Source organism: Antedon mediterranea, chromosome 1 (genome assembly GCF_964355755.1).
Source record: "Antedon mediterranea chromosome 1, ecAntMedi1.1, whole genome shotgun sequence".
Classification (NCBI taxonomy): Eukaryota; Metazoa; Echinodermata; class Crinoidea; order Comatulida; family Antedonidae; genus Antedon; species Antedon mediterranea.
Window position 1 is genome coordinate 32,154,639 of NC_092670.1, and position 22,783 is coordinate 32,177,421.

Consider the following 22,783-nt stretch of genomic DNA (forward strand, 5'->3'; position numbering starts at 1 on the left):
AGTCAAATATTTTATTCAGTATGTATTCAGTATTTTACAACTGGTTTAAATATACAATTTTCTTCAATGGGAAAAACGTGAAGTACATCTTTATTTCAACTTGTTTAGTTATGGCGTGTAATAAATTAATTACAGTACATTACAAACCGACTGCCCAACAAAAACTATGAAGCTTGTTTTACAAAAGGTTATAACGTCATACTTTTTATATGTATTCAGTATTAAAGTATATTCTACTTATATTAATAATTAACATTTATATAAATATATTTACTTTACTCTTTCTTATGTATTGTATTAAAAACAAAATGGTTTATGTAGTAGGCTACTGTATTGTATTTCTACTGCTGAAATATAAAATTTAGTAAATTAATTAAAGTACTGTGTAATTATTTCGATATTATAAGTTATTATTTCTTAAATGTTATTTAGTCCGATTGTATTGAATAAATTAATACAATATTTGTTTTTGTATACATACTATATTTTAACAGAATCTTTAATTTATAATTGTTGTCTTATTCGGCGCCCCGTAAGCTAACACATACATTACTAACCAACGCAAATAAGAGTATGGTATAAAATTCCGTTTTCTTATGATGTGAAACAGGGTGGGTGTATTGATTGAATATACGCTCCTTTGAAAACCTAATGTACGGAAGCCCTTTCGGGCCACTTATCTTTATAATTAATATAAAACAAATAATAATAAGTGTTACAGTATTTCACTTTTAACCATGATATGCCTGCCGCCATCAATCGGTAAACGCACACCAGTAATAAATGACGAATCATCTGATATAAGGAATGCAATTGCTTTGGTTACTTCTGCCATTTCTCCGTGTCGACACATCGCATGACCAATTCTACTAGCATTCTCCACCTGGATATTGAACAGAAAGATACACCGAGAGTTATTTGAAAATAAATACATTACTATGATTCCTATAAAAATAGCGCGAGAATGTTGACGGAAAGAGGCAGACAGAGAGTACAGTATTAGGCCTACTATATTAGTATTACAGGTATTAATGTTAGTAGTCTGCGCATGCATAAGCCGCATCGTTTTCGTTCATTATCGATTTTCGCCCGCTGCCGCCCCGAAATGAAAGCTAGCTGCTATATTATACAAGATTATTAAAGATCATGTATTCACACTTCTTTGCGCGTAAGTTGTAATTATTGTTCAAAATAATTCTTTAAAACAAAGATCTGACGGATGCCACTAATATAAAAATTAAATTTTAACTGAGGACGTGGAAAAACAATACGGATAAATATTCTTATGTTCTGTCCACAATATCACACTTTATGTGGCAAACATGTGATTTGTCCATATATGGACTTGATGACGTCATATCACTATCATATTTGGGTGTATCACTACCATATTAGTGCACATTACACTTTTTTTTGTCAAAGTAGTTTGATAGTGTAGACAGAGCTTTAATAATTGCGATAATAAGGGATTCGTAGAATTGCCATTAATAAGATTTACTGTAAAACGTTGTTTTATATCTGACGTCATTTAAGGGTTGACAGAGGAGACTCGTATTCCCCAGTCAGTGTTTCATTAATGGGCTTTCATTAGATATTTCAGTAGAGTCATTATTATTGTTTCTAAATATTAATAGCAGCTTGCAGAGAGACACAATTCATTACTTTTAACAGTAATATCAATATTATCATTATTCATCAAAACGAAAAACCAGATTCGAAAGTGAATGTAGAACATCAAATTACAAATTAGAATAGGCTAAGCGTGCTACGTCATAACCATATAATTTTTTTTATTCGTACGATCATTTTCCCGAAAATGATTAGGGTAATGAGTTTTCGTAGTAAACTCCACAATGTTTTAACGATAATTGTTTTGTTTTAATAATTAGAACAGCTCCCACCCCTACTCAGGATAAGAAGCCCTCACCATTTGAATACTTGAGCTTGGTTCCCACTAGAATGTAACGCAAGGACGTAAACGCAACGCAAGCGTGTTAACCAATGACAAGCAACAGTTCGAATAATCCATTGCTTGTGATTGGTCAATTCACTTACGTTGCGTTACGTCCTTGTATTGCGTCTCTTGTGGGAACCAAGCATAAGGGAAAACTCAATTAAGGCGGACACTGAACAAGCGGTATATGTTTTAAAGCCACTACTCACATCATGTCAAGGGACACTACTTTTTGTAGTTCCCGAAGGTGTATTTTGACAGTTTTGAAAGTTCTTCAGTCACATTGACGTGACCAGTCTGTCAATTCCTTATATGGCAACTTGTAACATTGGATATTTTGCGAAAGCAATGCGGTGAATACATTCGCAATGCTATTTGATAATAATGGCAAAGTCTCAAATTAGCAAATGAGAAATCACTTTGAAATGCACTGTGATACACTTTATTACTAATGTTTTACGGGTTAATAAATCCATTTTTAAAAGTGTGTTATGGTTTGTCATTCTCTAACTTACCTGTTCCAAAGTATAGCCGAGTGTATCATATAGCGGAGTAATTATCACTCCAGGGCTGTGAATGTAGAAACAACAGGCCATAAAAGAAGCCGCTCGCAATAATGTGAACAATAACTTGAATTAAACGGAGACAATTAATATGTCTTGATTAAATACCATTAGGAATGCAGTGACGCAACGTTTTTAGATCAATGTACAGGCTACAGGTTTGATTAAATATGCTATGCTAGCTATAAATAACACAGACTGGAATTAGTATAGAAATTTCCTTGAAAATGTTCAATTCATATTCAATTCATATTCATAGAAAAGTTAAATATTATGGAGCTTTCGATTTGCGACGACTTACGCATTCTGTTGTCACTTGTCGTCGTCTTAACAAAACTACCAAAACTGTGTCGAGTATATATAGTGGGCACAATGAATTAACTTGACCTAACATTGTGTATTAGGTGTCGTCGTTGCAAATCGAATGCTCTCTGCTGAGATATTGACCCTTTTTAAACCGATGATAGAAAAAAACCAATAGAACAGACAATCCCATTCCCCATTATATTGTTGTATAGTATTAGATTTGTTCCTGGTGGTGGCAAATGTTTTTAAACGTGTCCTACAGGAGCAAAAGTTTGACCCAGTCTTCCTATCTGATTTTTGGGAATGAGTGTCATAAGTGTGATGTCTATCAATGCATAAGTCGAACTTTTACAGTACCAATTGTAAGTTCAATGGCAACGAAATCAAAATGTAATGGCCTTAAAGAAGAAGAAAATCAACTTACTTGACAGCGTTTACACGTATTTGATGTTTCGCCAAATCTAAAAATAAACAACATTGATTAAAGAGTATTTTTCTATTATAGTGAAATGCTTGCTCTATTATATAGGCCTAACATTATACAACACTAATAATGTGGGATTGTTAGAGTTCCATTGGTGTTTTTCTATCATCGGTTTCCGAATCGGAAGAAAGGGTCTCAGCAGAGAGAGCATTGTATGTATGGTTATCTTAATGTTGCGACGATTTCAAAATAAAATATGTCAATTGTATTTGTGAAATGTTTGCATATTTTTAAACATGCAGAGTTTTATACGCATATCTTAATAACGACGACGACATGGTGTTTCTCTGTTTTGTTTCTATAGGCCTACCCATTATTTTATCTTTTGTTTAAAAAGACACAAATTCCACTGTAATTGTGTAAACTAACCACATCATTACACAGAATTATAGAAAATAGTTGGTCTCAGTATGAGAACCGACGTTAAACCATTTTCCCCAGGAACTGACCTTTAGGCTTAAGACGCGAGAATGACCATTGGCTATGATTGAATACTCTTATATAGATAACTACTAATTACTACTAGGCCGCAAGACGTGGGTTATGCTGTTTGACATTTTCCTTTACCTAAGGCCGCATTTCAGCCACTGAAAATGGCCTGCTTACAATATTATTCATAAAAATCTATATTTTGACATCCGGAAATTGACTAATTGCTATGACAGACAAATAATATGTATAATGTGTAATATTGACAGCTAAAGGTGTAAATCGTTTAAAAATGACGTTAAATTCAAAATTATTTATTATTAATTTATACATATTTCGATGTAAAGGAACAAGGCCATATAGATGGCTGCAGGCGCGTGACGTGCTCAAGTTAGTGTTTACCAACCAACCGACCGACCAACCGACCTATCAACCTACCAACCGATCGATCAACCGACCGAAATTGCTGAACATGTTTAAAAATGTTTAAAAACATTTATATTTTTCACTTTTCACGTGGTCGTATAACGTAATTTCGATTTGAAAAGTAAGTCAAGAAAACAGAAATCGGTCAAAAAGAGTGCGTATTAACATTTAACGCTCAGTACGCGTGCAAAAACTGCGCACTCATGGCAATTTTTTAAACGCTTAAAATTGCCTGAAACGTACTCTTATTTCATCGAAAATAAATGTTGACAATTTGGAAAATTTTAAGCGCGCGTACGCATGCGTTACATGCGCTACGCACGTAATTGTATTGCCATTATGATGATTTATGCCCTGAAATTTATAAGTACCCAATTTTATTTGTGATTCATGCTTGATTACAAACGTGATTTCGTTAAATCGTGCGTAGACCGCGTAATTTTTTATTGCGCACCGTGAAAACACAACCACGTTGATTCCTGGCCATAAGGAATATACTGTAAAAAATTGACTTAGCTAGATTAAACTGATATCAAGATAAGGTCATATAGAAGTTATTGTTTACCAACCGACCAACCGACCAACCAACCGACATAGTGAGCTGTAAAGTCGCGTTGCACGCGACTAAAAACGAACTATAACAAGGTCATATACATGGCTGCAGTCGCGTGCGCAAAGTTGAGTTAGTGTTTACCGACTGACCGACCGACACGACTAAAACTAATTTGAAAACTTTATCTGAATTCAATGTACATCAGGGAAGAGTGTTCACTCTTCCCTGACGTGTAGGCCTACATGTAGTATAGGCCTATATAAGGTAATGTTCATAAACTGACGAAATTGTACTGACACTTTTTACTACTGGTTTAAAATGTTTGAACATTATCATAACAACTTTCGTGATTGAAATGTAGGCCTATATCGGGTACAGATGACATAAATATCTAAAATTAAATAGTATTTTAGCTGATGAATCTCAGTCTCTACAATAAGTTAGTAGTTACCAGATCTGGAAGATTAACAACAGTTCTGCAGCTAAAACAAATAGACATAAATTTTCATTCTTACCTAGCGCTATTAGTCTATACAACAATGAGTTCTAAGGATAGGTCATTAGGTCTGTTGTATTTTATATTGCTTGATCAGTTGTTAAGTTCCATGTTGATCATGAATCTAAATATTATGTGTGTATTTGTGCGTTTTTCTGCCAAGAAAACAATTATATTTGTACTATATTATTATATGAATGACTTAATAACTCGAATCTGAATCTGATCTGAAAACTATACTAGGTATAGTCAGTGTATGACCAGGATGTACGTCATTTTGCATGGCAGTCATAATATTTCCAAATTAATAAGTCATATTACGATAAATAATATGTTTTGCTGTATTGTGCTCAGTAAATAAACATAGATTTGTGTGATACTCCGAGAAAGTCTTAACTTAATTAATGATACCTTGGAATAATAACAAGACCAGATATTTAGGATTGTGTTTTGTTGCCGACTTGAATTAGTTATGGAAAATATACTGTATGCATAATTAAAATGTAGTAATATCGTTAACTCAAGGTCGTATTTTTAAAATAATTCTTATTAATCTTCAATTGGAAATACAAAGACAAAAGACAAATACTAAATACACTATCACCGGCCTGCGAATAGTTAAAGAGGGTTGTTTGGTAGAAGTATTTTAAAAAGTCTTTATGTTGAGAGAGGATGTACGAGTATGTTGAATATAAAAGTATTTAAGTTGTTTAACTATAAATGAATGCAATGTAACGTACTGAAACGTACTATTAAAATTATATCATAACAAAATATTTTTAATTAAATATATAAAAGGAAATTTAGATATTGCTGCAGTGGCGTAAACGGCTCACTGGCTAAACCCAGGGGCACCAGAGCCTCTGGGGCCCCTGAGCCTCTGGGGCCCCAGAGCCTCTGGGGCCCCAGAGCCTCAGGGGCACCAGAGCCTCAGAGGCACCAGAGCCTCAGGGGCACCAGAGCCTCTGGGGCACCAGAGCCTCTGGGGCACCAGAGCCTCTGGGGCACCAGAGCCTCTGGGGCACCAGAACCTCTGGGGCACCAGAGCAGGAAATCCATTACATTACTGTTACAATTATTTTAATAAATGTGGCATTAGACTATACGACCATAAAACAGCTAATATATGTGAACTAGGAAGTAATTAGTTGTAAATAGCATTCATATGTATAATTCAAATGTTCGACGATAACTCAATACTGTAATACAATAATTTTTGTTTTAAATTTTAATCATTTTAACTGTATTTAAAATGGCAATTTGATGTATTTGTCTTGTAGTTTTATTGTCTTAATTACGCCAAGCAAAATGAATTTCCATTTTAAATGGACCGATAACATTTCTTGAATCTTAAATCTTGAAAATATACAAAAAATTCAAAATAACTCACCGGCTGCTAAGTTCGAAGTAAACTTATCCAAACCCGCCTTAGCCATGCTGTAGATAGGGTTGTAATCGGTCTGTAAGAATAATTATTATGGATCATTACATGATGCTAAGCATTATCTTTTCTAGAATGGTTGGAAGGAATCTACATAGTATTTAACTGTAGCACATGCTACAATAACATACAAGCGATAACATATTTATTTCATGTACATTTTAACGTAACGAGAGAGATCGCGGTCATAATAAAATAGTTTATTGTAATGTTGCTAAAATCTTACCGATACTAAACTAGCCACACTAGAAACATTGACAATGCAACCTGTAGAATAAAAACGTAATTTAAATAAAGTAATATGCGAGCCCAGCAATCGAGTATTAACGATGTAGTGTCCCCTCCCCTCCCCCCTCCCCATAAAACATACAAAAATGAAGATTAATAATAAAAAGACTTCGAATAGGCCATTTCACAGTTAAATCAAGTAAACCAAAACCCCATTGACTTCCTGTCAATTTGACTTTTCCAGATAATTATTATTTTATTATTTTAATTACATTTAAATCAAATTTTGGTCAAAATTACTAACTGTTATTTGACATTAATATGGAATATTCAACAAGAACATTGAAAAATATATTTATCTTGAAACGTTTGTATATTCAACAGAAGACTGTCAATATATACCTAGTGAATAATCAGTAAAGATTGAATATTGTTGCATTTACTGAAACATCTACATTTTTGCTATGTGTGGAGTACAATTCTGACGTAATTTCAAAACCACTATTTTTAATGAAAGTGTTTCAATGTAAAATATAATACAACAAGCAATTCTTAGAAATTCTTGAATAAAATATTTATATAACATAAACATAGTATCATGTGTTCATTAAGTAATAAGATCAAATACCTTTAGTTTCGATTAAATATGGTATCAGAAGCTTGGTGATGTAGATCACAGAACGAAGATTTAAATTCATCACTTTGTCAAAAGTGGACATTTTTAACGTTTGCATATTTCCAGGACACGGAATACCAGCATTGTTTACCTATGAATTACAAACAGATCATGATACAACAGTCAAGATTTATTTAATTTAGAAAATATAAGTAACTATTATAATATTATGTACATATGTCTATCTGTATCTCTATTTCTCTCCACGTTCTCTATATTTCTTTCCATGTTCCCTATAAGTTCTCTCACTTGTACTGATGAAAAGGTAATGTTACATGAAAGCTCTTCAATTTCTTTTTATCTTTTTGCTTATTTTATTTTGTGTCTCTATTGAAATGCAACCACTGCTACCCACAGCATTTTCAGTAATTTGCCTTTTGGTTTATTATATAAGAAACATATAATCAATATATTTGTTATGAAAGTTGATAAGGATTGTTACTATAATTAATAATAGTGAAGGATACAAATTCAAAATCCACGTCCAAATGTTACATCCAAAGTAACAGCCTGTATATATTTTTATTTTTTATATTTGATAATCAAACTCAAAATGAAAGCTAACCCCAAACGAATCATTAAAACAGTAAGTTTAGGCCTACTATTGAAAGAAAGGTTATAAAAGTATATTAAACATTTCAAATTTTAGATCAAGATTTTAAGCTGGTGAATCAACAACAATAGAGTTTAAACATTTGGGCTCCACCACTCGGTTATTTGAAAGATCTTTAGGCCTATATTTTGTAGTCTGTATAGAGTAGAACTCATTGAATTCAAATGTTTAAAAATATGGTTACCAATCCATAGATAGATCCGAAGAAGTCAACCGTTTGTTTCACAATCCTTTCGACGTCTTCATCACTACACATGTCGCCTTGAACAACAAGAATCTATGTATACAAGTATACAACAGAAAAGATTAAAACATAATCCTAATCGAAAATAAAGATAATTAAAGATGGAATGTCATTTGCAATTAAGATAATGAAGACAAGGTTTAGTTTTTAATTAGCATTATGGACTTTTTATGGCTTTCAGAAAATTATCAATAATTGCCTATCAATATCTGTAATTCCAAAATTCGTTCGTAATTAAAAGAAGAATGAATCTCTTTTTGTTTATAGCTGGTACCTAAACTATCTTGGCTGTTTTGCCTTCAGTACGTGTTCTTATCATATCATATCATTTATTTCGCCAAACAAAGTACAAAGTAAGACATAAAACACTACAACAGTAAATTAATGAGGCACGATCACCTAAAAGTTATTAATAAAAAATAACCGTCGAGAGGCTCTCCACAGAGAAATGCTTACCTAAAATGAATTACACACATAAAAACATGCTTAGAGGTCACCATAATTCTACTATTCTACTACTGTGGTTACGCCATTTTGCTTACTCTTTCTTTATGCAAATAATTAGCAGGTATTTGGGTACTCATCAACATTAAAACAAAATTAAATATCAGTCAGTAGAATAATGAATGACCGTAATGATACTTTACTAGTCGGCTAAGAATCAACAACAAACTGCTTCTAATAAATACCACTTCTGTACAATTTCAGTAAGACTAAAGCTAAACGTTAAATTAAACCACTTAATGATTAACATTATTATATCAGAAATTAAGGGAACCAACTTGGTCTTCTTTCAGTCCCTCTTGAATACATTTGTCTTTCACTCCATTAAGTCTTTCTAGGTTTCTTCCAGTAAGGGACAGTTGATAACCACGTGAAGCAAGCTCACTTGCAGTTCCCTCTCCTATGCCAGAACTGGCACCTAAAAAATAGAAATAATTAAACGATTCATCATAAAACGAGTGCAGTGTCTTACAATGAGAATAAGTGTATCCAGCCAGACCCGACAGACGAAAAGGGCGGGAATACATTGACGTACTGACACATCAGTATATATCGCCTAAATGGATAGTGATGGAGAAACGATTCGGGTGACTGGTAGAATAGGCCTAACAGTGATAATTAGCATACTAAGCAGGCAACACTTCTGTGGATGTTAGGTTTTTTTCTTTAATCTAGATTTTAAAATGTTGTATGTGATTATAATACCGTTAAGCTTGGTTCTCACTAGAACGTAACGCAAGGACGTAAACGCAACGCAAGCGTTTTAACCAATGACAATTAGCAAGTTATAGACAGTTAGTAGACTTGCCCCAAGTCTGTATTGTTTTTTTTTTTATTTATTTGTTTTTATTTCGACCGCGATTTTTGTTATCCAAACTCAAGTAATACACGTATGAAACGCCATATGTGCAAAAATATTTATATTTTTACTAATATTAAGAAAAAACTCCGTCTGGAGCCCAGACTAAGACAGTTAGCAATCACAAGCGAATAAGCCATCGCTTGTGATTGGTCAAATCACTTGCGTTGCGTTACGTCCTTGTGTTGCGTCGCTAGTGGGAACCACGCTTTAAAGGTCAATTTACACAGACGAGCGGTAACGGTAATAACAATATAGAATCTGTGTTATTCTTTATTACTATTTAGGCTACACACAACGCAAACGATTGGTTTCCTTTCAAGATAGATACAAATTCTATGTAAATTGGCCTTTAATATTAAATTCTACAACAAGCCTGCAAACCATAACATCATTCAAAGCTTAGTGTTATAATTAAAGAAAATGATATGACAATAAGCCTATAATATACCTGTAATCAGAATAACCTTCCCTCTTGATGTCATCACTGTGATAGTCTATGTGACGTCTTGATATACTAATTTCGTTCCGATTGTCTTCAGTTAATTCACAAGTGTAAATAACATATAAATCACATACCAGCAGAATAGTACTATGATAGAACCCACCAACATGTGAATAAATTATTAGTTGTACTGGTATATGTTAAACGCCTTTATACGGTCCGAGGCTTTTGCGTTTTGCTTTCAACACGGCCCTACCCTTAAGTATATTATTCTCACTGTATATACGCTTAAAATGTTTGGTTATATTGCTAAATTCGTGTCTTCTTGCGTTTCATTTTTATGTTTACATTATTGTACAATTTATGTCCAAAGAAAATATAAGACTGTCATTATAATGCAAAGTTTCCAAATAATTGTGCCCTAAAGGTTTTTTAATTACCTGAATTGATTACATTACAAAACATAATGCTGATTTATTTTATTCGTAATAACGACAGACAGCGTGGCATCTCCTTACATACATGTTTTAAACGATATAGATACATACTAATGAAATGGGACAAGCTAAGGACTATTATTGTTAATAGTATATGTACATATTCAACTATATACATTAAATGAACCAATTCGTTTTGATTATACCCGTATGATCGTTTTTCGGCTATAGGAAGTAAAATGTTCCATAGTAAATATGCAACACCGACGTGGAGTGGTGTCGGTAGATCTATTCGCAAGTGACACATGAATGGCATTCAACGTTACACTTCATACCATTATATGATCTTTCACCACTCTTTCAGTTTTATTTAAAACTGCCGCGAATAAAACTATCTACTAAAGTTGTACTAGACCTACAACTGAATAACTCGTGCACTCGAATATCCCATGTGCATGAATATTTCGTGTGCCAACTTGTGTGCATGGTTATCTCGTGTGCATGAGAATATCTCGTATGCTAGAATATCTCGTGTACATGAGAATATCTCGTGTGCTCGAATATCTCGTGTTCTCGACTATCTCATGTGCTCAAATATCTCGTGCGCTCAAATGGTGTATTCGAATATCTCGTTTCCGGTCCTCGTATAATTCAGTGTGTACACGGATATAGGATTTCAACAGTATATAAGACCCAATGTACATCCTAAATAAGCTGTATAAGATAAATTTAAAATGAGCTGTAAATTTCAATTGATATTGGTTTACGTTGCTTGGATCGTATTTATATCACGTTGCTCTAATGTAACCATCATCATAAACCATTGTATTTTTTGTCTGAGATAAGTTTACTAGCCACAATTAGACGGAATTATCATACTGAAATCAAAGTCTATCAAACATGTTAGATAGATTAAGAAATGTGAGAAATATGCCAGATGGGCTAATCCTAAAGAAGTAAAACACTTTACAAAGAGACATTTTTAAAGTACGCTATTTTCAACAAAAGAATTGGGTTTCACTTAAAAATTGAGATTTTTTAACAAGAGCAAACTAAAGAACTCGTAGGCGCGCCTACGTATATGTGTCCTTTTCACCTTCGATGAAATAAAGGCTGACTTAAGTGCATTAATATAAGGTTACATACAAAGGTAGGCCTACATTAAGTCGTACAAACTGTTTTTATGTTTTGGGGGTTTAAACGTAAAACATATATTAAATTGCCTAATCCTAAGTTCACAGATGTAATGGGCTTTGTATCTATTTTGCCACATTATCTCACAATAACTGCATCAAAAATATGATTCATATTTCATAAACTGTACTTTAAATTGATTAAACCGACGCAAAGCGCTCCAAACATCGCTACGCGGTAAAATCAAAATAAGAAAGCGGGAGTTTATATCTACGGTGGCAATTAACTTTCAACCAACCATAAGCAGGTTTTATATCACACAGGCGGGGGAAAACACAATTATTGGAAGGGGTTTTCTAGATGGAACGCTTAAAGGGTAACTACTATACGAGGTGTTTTAAAAAAAGATAAATATAATGTTTGTAACATTGATAATATAACACTATTTATTTTGTCGACGATGGTGAAGCAGATCAAGTGTTCATAATAAGTGTTTGGCATGAGTGGTGGTGCATGACTGTTTCGTAATGTTATAAGATAGACAAAGATTGACCTTCATTTATGCTATACATGTTAAAGGTTAAAGGTTAACAAGAATATCAATCAACCATACATTTACAGTAACATTTTTTCAGTAAAAATAGTTACCCACTTTTTAAAATGACTTATTCTGTTTTACTGCTGTAAAAAAAGTGGGGTTATATTAAATATTTGTGGCAAACGTTGACATTTTATAATAAATAATATACCTGGAGCTACCCCTTAATGAATGATAATAAACAAATCACAGAAACTTGATTTGTAATTTTCTACCAAGATTAGACACTTCACAAATATTTTATTACAAATTTTGCAGTTTCAAAAACACGTTGAAATCCTAGAGTTTAAATATCTCTTATTGTAACAGTGGTGGTATGTTGATTATTATTATTATTTGGTAAAGTTCGAAACATAAGTTTAAAATCCCGCAACATGTCACAAGCGCCCTCTCTGAACTCTGTTTGGCGCCCCCAATATATGAAAGGGTTTACAGCTGTGTTTATGGCATAAGATGCCCAGAATGTGTAAACATAATACGATATAAAATCGTTCGAAACATATTTATGTTCACATGATATAACATTTCCAATTTGGAGAAACATGTTTAACCACAAAACTGCTACTATTGGTCCAAACACTTTTAACATACGCATGGCAGTGTGAATGTTGTCTTTATTGCGAACAGTTCTGCTAATGACAACAGTCTTTTTAGCGATTAGAAATATAGGTATGTACATAAAGCAAATTAAAGCCACAATTACCAGTATCACCGACCGTTCAAGATAGCAAAACTTCGGTCGAGCATAATGATCAAAAGCATTTATTATTGAAAAAATCCATATCAAAATAATATAAAATATTAAAGTTCGTTGGCTTGTGTATCGGGCATGTTTTAATGGAGTCACCACAGCTGAAAATCTTTCCAAAGAAACAGCAAATATACTTAAAATGGATGCCATGATAACATAATCAAACATACACCAGACAGCAATTCCAATGATCCCCAACTCTCTATCGTTCAAAATGTGTTGATAGCCAAAAAACGCGTTCCAGAGAAATCCCCAAAACCCCGCCATACAATCAGCAACCGCTAAGTTAATAACAAAAGTATTATGTTTTTTGCGTAATTTTCGTTGACTAATCAGCACAACTATAGTAAATAAATTCGCACAGAATCCAATGACATCAATAACAGCGCACATTATGTACACAATGCGGCAATAAACAAATATATCAAATTCCCAATCAGGTTCTTCTTCTATATAACTTTCGTTAAATTTGATCATTTTTTATAACTCCAATTATTATTCGACACAATAGAAAAGACACCTATAATACTGCATATGAATTGGCTGACTTTACACTGTAAAAAACATGTATATCCAATGTAGAAGACGTCTGGGACCGTCCATGATTTCAACCCAATTACCGGTCTAGGAGCCCGTCGGCCTTAGAAATGAAATCGCGTACAAAGAAAGACAATTCATGTGACGTTTACGCTAACAATGATGCATCTCTGTATTTCTGGAATTTTGCGGTTGAGTTGGCGTTTCAAATACACGAATAGTCTACTACTGAACACGATTATAACGAGTTGTATGTAGAACAGATATAGATAAACGTACGCATCCTATAATTATTATCACCAAGGTTCTATTCACGGTCTGTAGTTGATTTCCAACGTAATCTCTGTAAAGTATCTCTGGATTTGAATTTTAAAATAGAATATCCGGTTTATATCCAAACTACATTCAAATCGAATATATGGCTGTCATACATTTATAATCTATTTTTATAAGATTCGATGACAATAAATTGGATTTCCGTCTGCTGTCGAGTCAGCATTGTAACCTATCCAATTTCTGTGAACAACACGATTCGAAATGTAGGCTATGTTTTATAACATCAACTGCTTTATGTTAACTGAGCCTAGGCCTACAATTGAACTTTTTAACTGCATTGTTGTTTATTCAAGCTTGTCACATTACAATAGTTTTACGATCAAAACTACTTCTTTTATTTTTTAGCTACCAAATAAACATTCAAAATGCTTAACATCAGAATCGTGATTTTTTCCATGTATCTGAACAATTATAATTATTACTAATAATGTCGGCGCTTCAAAGATTATTCTAAATGATATCGCCCTGAAATGGGATAAACAAAACATAATTCCGAGATTCCAATTTGGTAACAATCTCTACTATAATCAGATTGTTATTTTAACGTATTAATCTAAATTTTGAATACAGAGAATCATTCGATGAAAACGATGTAGTGACGTTAATCGGCCTACTCAATAAATGACCGATTGCTTTCTAATTTTTTCAGCAAAACTTGTTTAAAAAAACCGTGACTAATCATTTATAGTGAATCATTTATGAAAATCAAGAAATGACAAATGAATGTCAATTTGCCAACTCTGTTTTATCAATAATCAAGCAATTTATGCAATTATGCAACAATTATAAAAACACTCCGTAAACCTTAGATATCAACATCATGTTATCAACCTAGCGACCTCTAGACAGCTTCCAAGCAGTTATTTTGGAGAAAAAAATTACATTCTAAAATAATTATTGAGTGTGGGGCGAAACTCCAAGAGTCAGTGAAATTCGTGTTTAGTAACGATGTTGGTCAGTGATTCATATATCATTTAGTATTTACAATTTGGTTGTTACAATAGCATGACGTCATGTATCATCCGTTCTCCTGTACACGTAACGGGACCCAGTAGACAATTGTGTCATTCTAACTAGCGCCATCACAGTAAGTAAATATTAAATAATAGAAATACAAAATTATCAATCATATAATTATCTCATAAACTTTATTGATATCAATTAAAATACTAAAATACATTTACTTATATAAGAATTTCACATAAAAATATAACTATACAAATATTCAAAATAAAATAACTATAATATGTGCAATTACAAAATGTGAAATGTTCAAGAAACGACTGTTTACAAACGATAAAACTAGTTACTAATACGTTACTATAATATTTCAATCAAACTAGCAAACTTTGAATTTTAAATTCATATATTATAATTATGCACAGAGATCTACAGTTACTACGGCTCCCCAAGTACTTCCACACGCAGGGGTTGATTTATGGAGTCTCCAACAATTATCTGGCACTTGATATTCCAAAACGTACATTAGTCTATCTTGATAAGGTGTAAACTTTACAGTACCCCCTATCACGAAAATGGAAGTTCCAACAACTGTACACTTGACTTTGGTAAGAGGAACAGGAAGTGACGTAGCAAATTTCCAATTACAGTTCTTGACATCTTCAGTTGTAGAGCACTTTGAAATATCCAGATATTCTACACTGTTTAGTATGGCTCCTAAACAAAATTAAAATAAGAGCATCTATATTTTTGTTTATCTGCAGTGTATCAATCTCTATTTCGTCGTAGTTTTATTTTATTTTTATTTGCGATCTTAAAGATGTATTGTTCCCCTAAAAAATTGTAATATGCCATTTACACATAATAGTTATTCATTTTGACCAAAAATTGGATGGAAACAAAATTATTTACCTGAAAAAGGGTAATTTAAAGAAAAAAAAGTCTAATTAACTGCCAGACACCGGGTTTTTGGTTGAATTTAACAATTTATTTTGTCATTTTAGAAATGAAAACATTTGTTTTCGTTTTTTTCAACGAAAGTGATTATGTTTATTAAAACTACAAAATAATATTTAAAGTCTGATTTAATTAATCTTCATTTTTCATGTTTTTGTGGGGCAATACATTATGCCAAAAAACATTTTAAGAAGTTTAATAAGAAAATGTATTCGTACACCTTTTCGTCCAGAACACTTTCCATTGAGGAAGCTGCTTTCAAAAATTGGACAAACTCAATGAATGTGGATTTAACAAATTAAAATCAATAACAAAAACCATACAATGACATGACCGTGTGGCCTATAATTTACCCATGAGCCCAACAAGACAGTTGATTATACACACTAAAAAAAAAAGGTGCAAATCTCTACCTAAAAAGGTGCAAACCGATGCAACAATAGCAGCTCCCTTTAAGGTGCACAACTGCACCTTTGACGGAAGGTGCAATTTTGAACCCTGATAAAGGGTGCTATAATGCTCCTTTGGAGTTCACATTTGCACCATATAAGGTGTAATTTTCTACCCTAAAAGGTGCAAACTAAATGCAACAATAGCAGCTCCCCAAAGGAGCAAAATTCAACCTCTAAATAAAGGTGCAACTTTACACCCTAATAAAAGGTTCAATAATGCTCCTCTAAGATTCAAATTTCTGTTAAAAAGGTGCACAAATAAAAATCACTAAAATACAAAAAATATTGATTAAGCTTTGTATAATTTTATTCAACTTTAAAACATTACATTATTCAATTCAACTGCTGAATTAATGGATGGCAATTACCAGTCTCTGCACCTTAAATAGAGTGTGGCCATCTCTTCTCAAACCAACAATAGGCCTATTGTTAAAATTATCTAATGATGACATCTTTGGCAGTATTCTCTTCTTATCCCCATATATCTGAAACAGTGTTCTTGATGTCTGGTTCACCTTTTCCGAACATTTTCACCTGATTATGTACTTTCCTAAAAAGCATGAAATAGGAAGGGAAACTATTATATTAATATTATCATTAATATGACAACATCATACAATACATTATTGACATTGTTCTGATTTTTAAAGTCAAATTACCTTGACCACATGCTTCACATACTTTAAAGTATGTTCCTCTCCCTTTCCTCAGCTCGTAGTATAGTAGGCCCTGTATACTAGAGTATTACAGTACATGTGGTCACATTTCTTTCTCCTTTTCTGAACATCTTTATTGCTGCTGATTAGAGCAGAGGTGCTCTTTCATGTTTTAAACTTATTTTATCCCTCCATGACATCATGTAGGCTGTAACTATAATTAAAAATAATGATAATGTGTATAAGAATTTAATATAGGCCTAGGCCTAATAATACCCAGCTACTGTAATAACTAATATTAATAATTAGGCCCCTGGCCTGCCTAGCTAGGCCTATTATTAATTATAGGCCTAGCCGGCTAGCTAGGCCTAGGACTGCTTTTAATTAAGTTTAAGGTCTAGGCCTGGGCCTAGTAGGCCGCCGCCTACCTAGTAAATAACCTAGGCATAGCTAGCCTATTATGCCTAACCTACTAGCTAGACCCAGGTAAGTAGGCTAGGCCTGGTCTAGCCCCCGCCCGAAAGGCTACTGTAGGCTAAGTAGGCCTCTAGACTGCCTACTTTAGGCTTAACCTAGCCTAGCTAGGCCTAATAGAGGCCGCATAGATAGGCTAGGTAGGATCGGAGGCCTCTAGCTAGCCTTATTTATTTATTTATTTAGCTAGGCCTATCATTTTTAAGTTTTATTTAGGCCTAGGCCTAGCCTAGGCTTATAGGCCTGGCCCTACTAGCCTAGGCCCTATACAATAATTAATCTAATAAAAACAACCAAACTACATTCCTATAAAGCTTCGTTACTTACTTTTAACAGCTATCCTACACTGGAGAGGTGTGGGAGCTAGGCCTAGGCCTAGTTTAATTTTATAGCCTGATTTTTTTGGGCGCAAACTCCTCAATTCAAACTGCATGTTTAACAACCGCACGCGCTTAAAATTATTGTTCAATTCCTGTTTCAAATAAATTTAGAACAGATGCCTACATTATGATATTAGATATTCTAATAATATTGTTAAATATGAAAGAAAAGTTTACTTATTCTAGACTTAAGCAAACCAGAGTAAATAACCTCTGAAATTCAATATTTTAACAATTGTTTACAGACATCTTGCGTGCGCATACGGTACGAAACTTGTACAAAAATTGTACAAAAAGGTGCTATTATGCACCTTTTAACTGATGTTAAACCTTATAGGGTGCCCAGTTGAACCTTTGAATTTATCATGTTAAAGGTATTTAATTTTCAGTTACAAGCCAGCGACTTTCTAATGTTCCGTAAAAAAAAGATTTGTTCGAATTCCGATAGCTGTCCCCACCACAAACCTATCTATATTATTATTAATCTTTCTTATTTTTGTTTTAACTTACCACAATAATGTCATTCTAAAAAAAATGTTCTTATCATCACCTTTTAAGCTTTTAGAAGCCCTAAGTTAAACATATCAAGAAGCGTTCATTAATCTAATAGGTCTTATTTGTCACACAGTCACCATGGCCTACTTGGGCCTTTGCGGTGCAGTTCTGCACCTTTTTATACTTGTCTGCATTTTTCGATATAAAAGGTGCAAAAATAAACCTTTTATGAACTCTGCACCATTTTATGAGAAAAAGGCGCAAATTAGCACCCTTTTATAGGTTTGCACCTTTTATTGCACCTTTAGTTTTAAGTGTGTAGATAGTTTGGTAGGTGGCAGCAGATGCGCCATCAGCTTTATCATTTTACAATAGTAGATAGAGATTAAGTCTACATATATTGAACTTACCATCTCTATCTTGTCCACCAATAGCAAATACCTTTCCATCTACAGCTGCAAGTCCTAGATCTATTCTACCAAAATGTAATCCGGACAACAAATGCCATCTAAAATATTTGAGTAGAGAAAATGTACTTTCACAACCCGAATCATACTTAAGCGCATACTATGAAATCGATAATTAGCGTAAAATAGTTGAATAGTTGATTCTTGAATATAAACTAACACTATTTGTGAAATTACAAATCGCTGGAATTGCTATTCTTACACGCGTTAGAAAACTTTGGCCAGCACTACAATAATAATACCTTATGCGTACATAAGTATTACTAGGCCTATACACGAATGTTCAATGTGAAACTTTGTAAGACTATACAGTAAAGCCAAAACGTACGTCATTTTTTATTCAGGCCATTGTTAGTAAGGAAACTATGTAGCCTAATCGACTGTTTTAGAAAATCGAACTGATATTATTATACTGTAAGACTAATAATTGTAATTTACTCCATTTTACTCTTTTAGAAACGGATCCATTTTGCTGCCTTAGCAACAGGGTGTACACAATACACCCAACCATAGCATAAGCATAAGCACTTTCATTAAAACTATAATATTTAATAATGGGTAGCCCTCTTCCAAATTACAGGAACTATTTGAAATGAGAAATTCAGAGCTCTTTAATTTACTTGAAAAACATATGTTTTTACCTGCCAGTTGGTACTGGGTTTGCCACCATTACTTCACACTCATATAGTGGACCGTGTTCATGATTGGTTGAGATGTAGCCACCACATGCCATCACAAACCCATTGGTATACACTAGTCCGTGACGATGGCGTGATTTATTCATCTGTGCAATTTCCAATCTAGTATTTGTTCTTAGATCATAATACTCGCAATTACGAATTGTTTTTCTACCTGTAAAAAATTAAACCAGTTTATTACGGTTTGATGGATGTTAACATTTCATTAAACTACATAACATTTCTGTAAACAAATTGAATTCATTTGAATAACACTATGAAATGGTTACCTTCGTCTCTGGATCCTCCGGAGACAACTAACTGTTCCTCCACTGTGCATGCTGCTACAGAATCTCTTGGTGGGCTTAGCTTTAAGAGACCAGTGGTCAATCGCATAGTAGAGAAATCAAACATATCTATATCTGTAGGCCTAGAACTTGATGAAACATCTCCAAAAATGTACACACGACTTGAGACACTTGTCGCCGTGAATCGAACTCGTTCCAACTTTTTAAGTTTTGCATCGGCCCAGATAAGTTTCACGGGATCGAACAACTTGTGTTTAAAGTTTTGATGTCCAGATAAAAAGGCCACTTGAATGTTCGACTTCTTGATGCGAGGCTTTACAGGGTCCTTAAGTGGAATGTTACTTGCGGTATCTCTGTTTGGACCAAGCGTTTGGTACCAAATTGCCTCTAAAGTTATAAAAAATACAATACAATTACTAATTACTAATGACTCGTTGACTTTTCTCTCCTTTTGAATGCGTTTAATATTTGGATATTTCATTTAGACTTACAAAAACAAAAAAGTTGATAGTACGGTAACCTTTTTGGCATCAGTACCAATCCAAATCGCCGGGTATATCGATTTGTAGGCATTGATCGTTACGCTCTGCTGCTGCTTGTTATCGGTGCAGTGTCTGTGACTTATGAAAGACTAAATGTTTTGGGTTTATTAAAAAAAAAATACAAGTTGAGCCTACCGAATATCTTTTTGACGCAATTTTTTTCAACAATTATGTCTTCGTCTTGACAAACATTGTGGAGAGTGGCGCTTGAAAGATACGGAGTTCTTAAAGCCAAGAATACGGATGGTTTATCAACATCGCGAACTGCTGAATCCTGAAGCCACCACCTTTCTGCTGCTCTATACACCTGAAAGATTCAATACACTTGGTATTTCACTTGAATTATGTAGAAACTACAAAGAAAAAACGTAATAATTGGTGAAACATAAGCAATTATCAGCGTATTTAAACAAAATATTACTGAAGTAACAAGAGGCATAATTACAATAGATTTCCTTGAATTTAGTAAAGGCCGTTATTATTGTATTACTTTTAATCTATTTTTGCATTGGATAACTTTCTAAACAAACACTTTTGACATTAAACATTACCTCATCTTCGTTGCGGACCATAATGCCATCTTTTCCCAACAACTCAAGCAACACTTCAAGTGACAGCTGCATAAACTCCTCAGTTTTGGACACATCGATGAAAGATTCACATATCATTGTTTCAGATTCAGTTCTAAGACTTTCACAGTTTAGAAAACTGGAAAGTTTCCAGATTCCAAGGCAGTTCGATATAGAAAGTTCATTGGAAAGTATACAAACACAACTTTGTATGACATCATCTATTTGAAAGTAGTGGGCAGCGGTCAGTACTTCTTGAACGTTCGACGGGTGAATATCCAATTCACCAGTATATGCAAAATTGATTATGATACCTACGGCGGCCGGAGTTACATAGTTCGAAAGCTGAATAGTTTTGGATGACGATTCAGTCATTGTAGAATTAAACATGACACGAAAAAACTCGCTACATGCCGACATTACGAGTCTGTGTACGTGAAATGTCTCGTTTTGTACTAAGATTGTCACGTCACATAATTCTGTATTTTGACGCATTTTGTTGATTGTAGTAAGAGATCCTAACCGTCGTCTAGACACAGTATTAGGACTGTTAGTCTTGTTTGTTTCGATATTCCCATTCATACTGTATCTCTGAAAAATAATTTGTAAAAACCAATGTTCTATTCTTTTTACGATTTTCCGCACGATGGTGGTTAGGTGCTTTAATTGAATATATATCATATAATAAAAAAAACCATTAATTGCTAAAAACCGACACTATTTGTCTTTTTTTTTATAAACGGAACAATATTGTAAACCGCCATTTTACAACGGAAGTTTACCGGTTAAATAGTAGAACTGCATGGAATGTTTCTACATTAGGATTTGCTCTATAATAATATATTGCATATTCGCCAGTCTTCCTCCGTGTTTGTATTTCAAATACTAGGTAGCAAAATATAGGTCTGAATACAGTACACAAACTCCCACTACTACTAATACTAACCTACTTAATATCTTTTTCCTCATTTTACAAAGAAATGAAAGCGTAGACAAAACCTAGATTAGTTACCCTACCTTTTGTACAACTGTGACTCGACAAGTACTTTTTCCAGACCTTCCTGCTGTAAGCCGTAGATCTAATGTAATCAGGTTTCTAACAGGCTGTCTATTCTCTAACAAACGTGCCGTATGCAAATTCTGATTACACGTGGTGAAGATATGCTAATTTAAATATCATGAATAACAATACTTCTCTGAGCTATTTAAGTAACGAATGAATACTGTACATTGTTTTAAATTTATCAATTTATTTAGTTTGAGTTTATTGTTTTTAATTTATCTTTGTCTTCGATTTTAAAATTAGCAATTACTTTACAAAATTAATGTTGGAATCAATTAATTGATTCCAATCACTTTCCACAGAACTTTTATTGGTTAATTTTTTATTTTGTACATGTCGGTTAATTTATCGGATAATTATCGGTTATTTTTTGTTGCGGAAACATGGCCTATTAAATAAGTATTTCTTTTTCCCGAAAATACTTTCTTTTGTAACAAAATATCAATTTTATATAAATTAGTGGTTTTGTTCATAAGATTGATAATGCTTTATGTTGTATAACAAACGGTTTTCTTGTGAAATATTATAGGCATTATACTAATTACTGTATGACATAATAACTCATAATTCATTAAATCGATGTACACAAATATGTATATGTATTTTTTCAGATGTAACGATAATAATCTTTTAATTGTTATCTTTATTACTGAGGTAATAGTGATGATAACTTAATACATTTAATTCTTAAATCATATTTCAAATTTTGAATCTATTATGCATCATACTTTAAAAAAAAAACTTTATCCATATAATTTATTTACCTCCG

At 33.3% G+C, this 22,783-nt stretch overlaps 2 protein-coding genes and 1 long non-coding RNA gene across 3 annotated transcripts; all 3 read right to left on the reverse strand.

Annotated features, from left to right (window-relative positions):
• Positions 1–29: 29 nt before the first annotated feature.
• LOC140063680 (3-oxoacyl-[acyl-carrier-protein] reductase FabG-like) lies at positions 30–10,466 on the reverse strand. The gene is made up of 9 exons (XM_072110136.1): positions 10,228–10,466; positions 9,196–9,335; positions 8,354–8,446; positions 7,509–7,647; positions 6,879–6,919; positions 6,602–6,671; positions 3,248–3,284; positions 2,470–2,524; positions 30–883 (listed from the first exon to the last, which is right to left on the reverse strand). The coding sequence occupies exons 1-9, from the start codon at positions 10,259–10,261 to the stop codon at positions 716–718; spliced, it is 777 nt and encodes a 258-aa protein (XP_071966237.1). The 5' UTR covers positions 10,262–10,466; the 3' UTR covers positions 30–715.
• A 4,699-nt stretch (positions 10,467–15,165) lies between these two features.
• LOC140044155 (kelch-like protein 7) lies at positions 15,166–22,547 on the reverse strand. The gene is made up of 8 exons (XM_072088635.1): positions 22,521–22,547; positions 21,969–22,115; positions 20,934–21,542; positions 20,518–20,689; positions 19,823–20,227; positions 19,497–19,707; positions 18,799–18,896; positions 15,166–15,691 (listed from the first exon to the last, which is right to left on the reverse strand). Exons 1-8 carry the CDS (start codon positions 22,545–22,547, stop codon positions 15,390–15,392), a joined length of 1,971 nt encoding a protein of 656 aa, XP_071944736.1. The 3' UTR covers positions 15,166–15,389.
• Positions 16,311–18,095, reverse strand: LOC140049119 (uncharacterized). The gene is made up of 3 exons (XR_011845186.1): positions 17,841–18,095; positions 17,043–17,253; positions 16,311–16,933 (listed from the first exon to the last, which is right to left on the reverse strand). It is a non-coding gene; the product is annotated as an uncharacterized lncRNA (long non-coding RNA).
• Positions 22,548–22,783: the final 236 nt, after the last annotated feature.